At 36.1% G+C, this 9,642-nt stretch overlaps 1 protein-coding gene across 1 annotated transcript; it reads right to left on the reverse strand.

The window, feature by feature from the left end:
• Positions 1-820: 820 nt before the first annotated feature.
• ERMN (ermin) lies at positions 821-8,308 on the reverse strand. Its single transcript, XM_086369353.1, has 3 exons — positions 7,910-8,308; positions 7,176-7,268; positions 821-3,936 (listed from the first exon to the last, which is right to left on the reverse strand). Exons 1-3 carry the CDS (start codon positions 8,145-8,147, stop codon positions 3,419-3,421), a joined length of 849 nt encoding a protein of 282 aa, XP_086225479.1. The 5' UTR covers positions 8,148-8,308; the 3' UTR covers positions 821-3,418.
• Positions 8,309-9,642: the final 1,334 nt, after the last annotated feature.

Here is a 9,642-nt window from a genome sequence, read left to right on the forward strand (position 1 = left end):
CTTTCAAATTGGTAATTAATTACAAAGCTCTTTGATTTTATAGTTTCACATAAACTTTGGTGATTTCCACTACTCATTACTACCCATGTGTTTATGTTGATTGCATGTTCTACTTACCTTGTGTTCTTCACACATTTTGGTATTCATATTTATTATGTTACTGTGTGATATTTTATAATATTAGCAAATGTTTGCTATACTTTTGACATTACTTTTTATAGCCCTCTTACTTTTATGGAGCAGTGAAAGTTTAGGCTTTAAAAGAAGTAGTGCCTTTCTCATATGGTCAGACATATTTCTTCTTTATGATATGCTGATGTTTCTTCTTTTTCTATAATTCTCTATTATTACTTATTTTAAATGTTTTCTTATCATTTTGAAAAACTTAAATGCCCATTCTCCATTTGAAAATGTTCCAAAAGTACTACACCATGTAAATACATAAAACGATTACTATAAAAACGTCAGCATAGTTTACAGCAATGTTTTACATTAGAGACTACAAAGATATATATATATATATATATATGTTCCGAGTTGTTGGAATTAAGATGCATCTCAAACAATAGTTCAGTTCCTGTAAAAATAATAGAAATGTTTCATGAGCATTACATGTTTACCCATCAGAAATCCTTTTTGCAATTTCATATACAAGTATTTTAAGACCTTTTTGAAATAAATAATGCAAGTGAGTTAAAATAAGGTGTTCTCTTGATTTTTGAAAAAGCATTTATTGATGGTCTTAGTAGCTGCTGATGTGCGAGGGTTCTTCTAAATTTTAAAAGGCAACTAGAGAAAGTAAAATCTAGACACCAAAAAAAACAAGGATACAAACTTTTATTGAGAACAAGCAAACACAAAATTATTTGTTTAAACTGTTAATAGGTAGATCGATAGAGTCTGATGTACATGCTGTGTCTTTAAAGGTAGCATTATATGAAGGGTAAGTTTTATATTGACTGAGAAATAGAGCTGTTATTACTTCCTGTTCACCCAGCATCTAAGGAAGATAAAAAGTCAGGCAAGAAATATCAGCATTTTCATAATAAATCGGTTCTCCCTGCTAACAGCTACCAGAGTCCTTCTTCCATCCCTGAACCTTGAATCCCAAAGGCAGTCAGCCTTCACATGGAGCTCCCAGTTTGTATTCTTAATGTGTCCCATATGCTTTTCAAATGTTGAAGACCCACCCACTACAGTTGGAACCAGACCTGTGTCTTTTCCTAAGTTAGAAAGAATCACAGAGCCACCTATCACTGTTATGCGCTTCTGGTTCCTTCATTCTGGGCGATACGGAACATGGCAGCACAGGGCAATGAGCACTGATGCCAAACGATAGTTTCAATGCTCTGCAACTATGCTGCCTCCTCTGTGAGCATTAAGCATTTACTCATTGAACATACCCTGCAATAGTCTTGTTGACGAAATCTTTCATAGTTGGTTAATCATCTGATAAGATATCACAAAGCTAAAAGGGCCAGGGTTACTATATTTTGGAGCCCAATCAGAGATAGTTGATTGGCCACATCAAATGACCACAGACCACACACCTCACTCAAGTTCCACTGGAAGTTGCCACCTCTGCTGAAATAATTCAAAATACAGGCTCTGTTGATTGTAGGTTAACAATGGGTCCTGTCCTATGATGGATAATACAATACTGTGCTTTGAAGTTAAGTAGAAAATTATAGGGGTCACCAGTAATCCAAAAAAGAAAATAGGTTGTCCAGGTAAAAAGATTTAAAGGCACTAAATTAACAGATGACTGTCCTAGTGCATCAATCTTCTACTTAAATTTATCAATAAAGACCTGATCTTCCTGACTTTATTCTGAAAACTTACATTGTCAAGAATAAAATGTATAGATTCTATAGACTAAGCATGACAGACTTTGATATGGTCAGGCTATAAAGTATCTGCTTGAAAAAAAAACAAAAGGAAAAATTCAAAATTGAGTCTCATAAACACTTAATAATAGTGTATGATACTATGGAAACATATTATATGGCAACAGAGAATTAAAGAAAGTGCCTTTAGAATGTGTGGGATTTGTTACACATAAAGAAGCAAAAATCTGAGAAGGGCTAACCCAGGGCTTTTCACAAAATGAAAATAAGTAAACAAAGGGTTGAATAGTACAATGAAGACTGTATTACAGTCAGACAATGAGGAATTGTCTTTTTATTCCCAGGGCCAAAAAAATGTCTTTATCTGTGGTGACAGAAAGTTGAGGGTAATATATATAGAAGCATGAAATGAAAAATTATGGATCTAAGAATATAAATATAGATTCTCCCTTTTCATAAATATTCAGTACATTATTTGACACATTGGTTTGAGTGAAGCTTCACAAGCACAGTTTTAAGCATCTTGATTTGGGCTGAGGTCCAGTAAATTATATATTCCCAACAACCATCAGAGCTTTCTCACTAAAAATACACACTCACACTCTACTTTGAAAATATTCTAAGATAATTATTTCCATTTTCATAGTAACTAGTACAGTTATGACTAGAGTTGTCTCAGGTTTCTAAGGAAAGAAAATTATTCTGAGATTCTGTTAATAAGAGAAAGTGTAGTAATAGAGAGGGGTATTTTCTTAAAATTGTGCTAAAGCTGTCATTTTCATGTTTAATGACTTTAACTGTGCTAGACAAGATTTTGTTTTCAGTTTCAGAAATAAACTATCTGATATAACTCTTTAGTCAATTGCCCACAAATCTTCCAACCCCTCCTTCTAGCAATCTCACAATGGGTTTAATTCATCTTGAGAGCATAAAGCCAACATTTAGTAAACAGAATTTTCCTGACTGACAATTGCTCAGCCCCTCTAGTGAGAAAATTTAGTGAATGGTAACACCTAGGAAGGCGACCTATACAGAATTTCACTCCATAGATGCCAAGCAAAACAACTTAAAATCTGAAGGTAATAAGAAAGGCAGAGTATTTTGCAAAGTTTATTGCCAGAGTCTATAAAATCACATTTTAAATAAAGAGCGATTTGATACCAGACTTTCTATTCCCCTCAAGGTATAGGAAGAAAGACACAAAAAGAACTACATTTCATTTCAAATAGTACTCTTTCCTTTGATGACTACATTTCCCAGCATTGCTACTTTTAAAGCCAAACTTTTAAATGTTGGATTTCCCAGTGGTGCTCGCTGATTAGTGCTTAACACATAAGGCTATATTAGTGAAGTTTTAAAAAACAAATGTCCGAGAACGAGCCTAAAGCTTTTTGATTTGAGATTACAACACTGAATTTTTACTAGGGTTATTTCCACATTACTCTACAGTGAAACAGAGATTCAGCTTCCACTTCTTCAAAGGCAACAACTCAAATAAGGCAACAAAGATACACATCAGGAAAACCGAATTAGTTTTTGCTTTAGTGGGCATGAGAACGTCTCAATTCCAGTTAGTTTATCATAGACTCGAATTCATCGATTCTTTGCTTGGTGTTCCCCTTCCTGATTTTCCGGTAGGATATCGTATTGTATCTTGAATAAGCGTTTCTGGAGAAATCACCCTTCTTCCCAAAGGTCGGCTGCTCATCAGGTGTGACAGGTTGGGAACTGGGGCTGCTCAGGGGGGAGTCCTCACTTGCATCACCTTCCTCTTTTAATTGAGTATCCTCTTCATTTTTTTTCTTAAATTCTATCACGCGAACTTCATCTTCATCATCTTTGCAATCATCATCATCATCGTTATTAATTTCTTCATCCCAAACCTCTTGCTCCTCATCCTGCTTAGAATGTGACAGGTCAACCTGGCTCGATTTCTGAAATCCTAACCATTCAATTTCAGTTGCCTGAAGAGCTGTGTTCTCCAGCTCCTCATCTTCTCTCTCCTCTAGAGGTTGTTCAGAAATCCTTTCCTTTTGTCTGCTTATTTCTTGGTTGCTGCTGCTCAAAGGAATCTTCTCCCACTGATGCCCTGTAGCAAAATCAATTGGTAGTTGATATGTGTAGAGATTTCAAAATACCCACATATTCTCCTGATTATATTACTGTACAACCAATTTCCAGCATATATTTTATGAGATATTGTTCTGTGAGTTATTATTATGTTTTACACAATGGAACAGGCTACCCTATCAAATTATCTCAGAAAACACTGCATTAAACACAAATAAGCTTCCTCAGAATTTATCTAAACCTTTAAAATGCTAATGAATATTAGGATCCAGCAACCCAACCTCATTTTACTATGGAAATTTTTGTTATGAACGACTGTTGCAAGGTAGTCAAACCAGTCAGTCCTAAAGGAAATCAACCCTGTATATTCTTTGGAAGGACTGTTGCTAAAGCTGAAGCTCTAGTCCTTTGGCTACCTGATCCTAAGAACCAACTCATTGGAAAAGACCCCGGTGCTGGGAAAGATTGAAGGCAAAAGGAGAATGGAGTGGCAGAGGATGAGATGGTTAGATAGCATTATTGGCTCAGTGGACATGAATTTGAGCAAACTCGGGGAGATAATGGAGGACAGAGGAGCCTGGTGTGTCAGACACAACTTAGCAACTGAACAACAGCTAGCAACTGAACAACTGTATCTAGTGAGACTGGTATTCCATAAGACACACTTTTAAAAATCCTGTCTAGCTTATCATGACTGGGTATATGAACATGTTAAAAAAAAAAAAAACAACACAGGACCTATTTCCTAAACACACATGGATAGTCCTCAAAGAAAATTAGAAAAACATCTCCCAGTGAAAAAAGACTTCCTTCCAACAGTAAAAATAATGAAATAATGACTGCCAATGACTGGTCTCACTCAGAGTAGCAAATTCAGTATTTGCCACCATGCTTCTCAGAGTTGTCCTAAAATAGCAGGTGTAGAGAAGGAACAGGCAACCACAGATGGCCAAGAGACAGGTGCTGAGCTAATCAAGGCACCGAGTCCACCAAAGGACACACAGTGCAGCCTAGGATCTGCCACTGATTGCTAGCGAGTCAAGATTTAAAAATCTCATTGAGGTCATATCTAGCTAATGCTAGATTAGCCTACTATTTTAGACACGTCCTTAGTGGACAACTAATTAACTCAAGTGGTTTGGTACCATGTAGTGACTTTAAAAAGGCTCATTTAATTCACTGCAAATTTCACTTTTCAAACAGATCCTATCAGCATATCCTCAATAACATTTATTGAGCATGCAAAAACCAATTAATAAGGAGAGAGTAGAGACTGTTTTCAGAGCTTTCACCCCTAAAGGACTTTAGTGAGAAGCTTCAGCCTGCAGTGTGCCTGACTCAGGGTTGTGTTCACTACTCTCTTTCAACACCATTGTTGCTTATTTGCTAAGTCATGTCCGATTCCTTTACAACCCCATGGACTGTAGCCTGCCAGTCTCCTCTGTCCATGGGATTTCCCAGACAAAATACTAGAGTCTTTAAATAAAATGAGAGGCACTGTTTCTCTTTGCCTTTCTCCTCCACAGCTTCCTATTTTCACTGAAAGATGTTAACAAGTCCATTTCCATCAAAGATTTTTCATTCTCTTTTCATTTTATTTTCCTAACTATAATTGTAAAGTTACACAAACAGATAGAAGTGAAGATGGATCATCACTCCTCATTCCTTGTGCACAGCTCCTATAGGCCGCTGGTATCCAGTCAGTATTCTTTACATTATAAATACACATTATAATGTTTACTATAATCTTGTTTGGTTTTCTTTTTTTTTTCGCAAGAACCGAAGAAACTGATCTTTTGTCTCTTATCCATGACTCGGGCATAGAGTTGTCATGCATGAAATTACTTCTGTCTTTAAAGTATAGTATTTTTCTCAGTATTTTTAACATTTTCCTATTTTTCAACCCAAGAGTATTCGCTCCAGAGACTTTTTAGCTGTTTGCCACTGTGAAAATAAAAGATACCAAAATGTGTCCTTCTAACCCTACAGCAGAAACATATGTTCCACCAAACACAAAAGGATTCATGCAGGGAAAAATTCACCCTGAGACTATCCACTTTTAAAAATCAAGACTGCTTTTATTCTTTATTTAAAGAAAATGAAAGATCTTAGAGAACTATTGTCTCCAGCTGACCTTATGGTCAAAAATTTGAAAGGGACTCTAGATAAAAGTTGAGATCTCTGTCTTTGAGAGTTTGCTTGCTCATTGGCAGCAGAAGGGTTAGGGCAAGAGATTATTTAGTTCATCTCATAGAGTTTAGGTCTTAATAAATTAACTGTGATAGTGTAAGAACTTGACAATGACTGCTGCTTATGACATTATTCCTTGAGGGACTATACAGTGGACCACTGTATGCAGTCAGCAGACAGTCTGAGAGGTGTCCAGACAAGGTGGACAAACTCAGGAAACTGCCAACAACCTTGGCATCTACTATTTTATATGATGTTCTAATATTTCAATCAATAATTCTTCAGTGTTTTGCTTGCTAAGGTCCTAAATAAACTAAGTCACTTAGGTCTACCAAGCTGGTTTCAATTTTGAGATAAGATGTTTATGCCTGCAAGAGATGATATGAATAATTAATTAATAGATTTTTATCTTGCACTTTATTTGGAAATTATTTGAATGTGTTTCCTTAGAAGTCTGAAACACTTTGTGTCTCTTAGACTCTTGAGCTTATTTGTAAAATAATATAATCATTTAAAAATCCATGTTCTTTTTACTCAGGCATTTTATGAAAGGACACAATTAGAATTAACTTCATCACTCGGAAGATTTCTTTGACAAGAATTAGGTAACAATTTTGTACTTACATCAGAGGCCTAGAATTTTCCTATAGATCAAATAAATTTATAAGATTATTTTAAACTGTATGCAATGGTAAACTTTTAGGATAAATCCATTTTTGAAACATCTACAATTTGCAAGGTGGCTGACACAGACTTGAAGACACTAAATCAAAAGGAAAGGTTGATACTGTTGACTAACTTATTAAGACACAGATGTCATATCATCAAGTCAAAGTGTGCCAAGCAATTATACAGATCCATGCGGTTTCAGTCTTAAAGAGTCTATAATGCTTTCTAAGGTAGAACCCACAGATAAGTCCAGACTGCCTTATCTGCCTAAAACAGCATGACTTCAAAATGACTTCTGGATTCCTTTTTTAATACCACACTCACACAACATCCCATGCAAAAACTGTCCTCCATATCCAGTCAAACAATTTCTGTGTACAAAATGGAAGTTCTTCTTACCTTCTCTCAATGCCATTTCATCAACAGCTGCTTCTTGGAGAGAAAGATCTGTGAGAGCCTTATGAACAACATAGAGCTTCTCTTCTGGTTTTTCTGGAGGGAAAAACCCCATAAGATAAATGTTTTAACATTTAAGTAGTTTAAGATAAATAAATTACCAATTTAGACTCTAATGAGGTAGATTTTTTTGTGTGGTCACTAAAATAACTATTTCACTCTTCCAACTCATTTCTTCACTGAGTTCTTTAGTTGTAAACATAATGCTAATCTTTTCTTTAATGTCTATATAAGGTATAGTACCATGAATTCTGATACTTTCAGGTAGATTTAGAAAGAAAAATTGAATTTACAAATTCCCTTTAACCAAATAATAATGGAGCTGCCCATATAATGATAAATAACAGAAGCTATCATTTAACAAACAATAATTTTCACAATAACTCTACAAATATCAGTACTATTATCTACCTCTTCTAAGGAGACAACTAAGGCTTCAGGAAGCCAGGAAAGTTGTCCAGGATGACAGAACTCTCAAATAAATGAGCTTGGATTTGACCCAAGGCAGAGGTTTAGTCCTTATGCTCTGAAGCCCCAACAGGATAAGGGGCCACATTTGGGCAAGGACAAGAGTGGAAGGATGTGCCATTTACTCCTTCATAACAGCTTATCCAAAGCCTCCTGAGTGAGTTCACAAATCAAATCAAAGCAAATTAGAGAGAAGGAAAATGCTTTACCTTTTAGAATCTTCTCATCCATGGACGAGCTGAGCAGTATGTCCTCTTGCAATTTTTCACTTTTCTCCTGATTTCTTTCTGTGGGTACATCAAGTCTAGGTTCTACCCTGCAGTGTGGTGGGGTGCCATCCACGTCACTGGCTCCTTCTGTGATTTTAGTAATCTTCTGTTGACCGTTTTCAGGGGGTGTATCCCCATTACACTCCACCTGACTGAATGTCACTGGTACGTCTGTCATAATGTACAGTTGAGTCCCACTTGGAGAGAGCTTTGGGGAAGATCCTGGATCCTTGATAAGTTCTCTTGCCTTCAAATCCAACTCCTACTCTAAAAACACAAATTATTTACTTTAGTGCATAATAACAAGCTTCTTTTCCTAAAGGTATCCAGATAGAGAGTAGAAGAAAAGTAATAGAACTTGTCAGATTTGCACCAATCCATGAGCAAGAATCCAGCCAATCACCACCTTGTTTGTTGCTCAGCAGTTCCACTTGCAGAATTAATGGCAGTCTTTTGATTTACATAAGCAAACAATCCGAGGCAATCAGGCTTTTGTGTTGGCATGTATAGGGGGACTTTCAGCTTGTCAGTCCCCCTCTGGGAACAGAGATTTTTGTCCCTTTTCATAATGGTCCTTTGTCATTTTCCTTGTAACAGGAGCCACAATTGTTCCACAGCTTTAATCCAGAGAGAATGACCACCTTGAGGCATATTAGTTCTGTGTAACCAGCTTAACATTTCCAAACAGATTTTGCTCAAGTAAAACCTCAGCTATTTTGTAAAGGACAATGGCATCATTTCTTATTTATTAAAGAATAAAAACAGCTTATCAAAAACCTGTAAACAAGGCAACTTTATTGTACATCGCTCTGGCTGCAGATTCCATAGTATGCTTTCAGAACCCACAGAAATAAACCTAAGAAAAAACAAACACAAATTCTGCCATTTTGCTAATATCAAAAATTTTACATTTCAGAGTAATTTATTTGGTCTATAGCTTCTTATTTTAGTTTATTCACTTCTATAATAGCTCAATTCATCCTGTAAAACCCTAGAATAATTGCCTCCATGAAATTTTCCCTTTCCCCAATCAGAATTACTATCAATATCCCCTACTGATGTTGCATGATGCTTGTAAAATGATAAGATACCAACACTGTCTACCCTTGGGGGAAACAGGTGATTATATAAAACATCTGTCACCTACCACTCCTTCCTTCTTAAAGTAAGATATTAATTCTTTATTTGTATGTGGATTTCTTGTAGACAATCATCTGTTCTTATTTTTATTATTGTTTTAATTCCACCATGGTGCTTTATCTTTTAATTTTTACTGGAGAGTAGTTGATTTACAATGTTGTGTTAGTTTCTGCTGTACTGCAAAGTGAACCAATAGAAGTATATCCACTCTTTTTTTAGATTCTTTCCCCATATAGGCCATTACAGGATATTGAATAGAGTTTCCGGTGCTATACAGTAGGTCCTTATTAGTTATCTATTTTATATGTGAAAAGCCAGTTGCTCAGTCTTGTCCAACTCTTTGCAACCTCAGGGACTATAACAGGCCAGTCTCCTCTGTCCATGGAGTTCCTTCAGGCAAGAATACTGGAATGGGTTGCCATGCCCTCCTCCAGGAGATCTTCCCAACCCAGGGTTCGAACCTGGATCTCCTGCATTGCAGGCAGATTCTTTACCTTCTGAGCCAACAGGGTTGCCTATTTTATATATGGTAG

The sequence above is a fragment of the Bos grunniens genome, chromosome 2 (assembly GCF_055505025.1).
Source record: "Bos grunniens cultivar Pamir isolate PY7600 chromosome 2, Bosgru_T2T1.0, whole genome shotgun sequence".
NCBI lineage: Eukaryota > Metazoa > Chordata > Mammalia > Artiodactyla > Bovidae > Bos > Bos grunniens.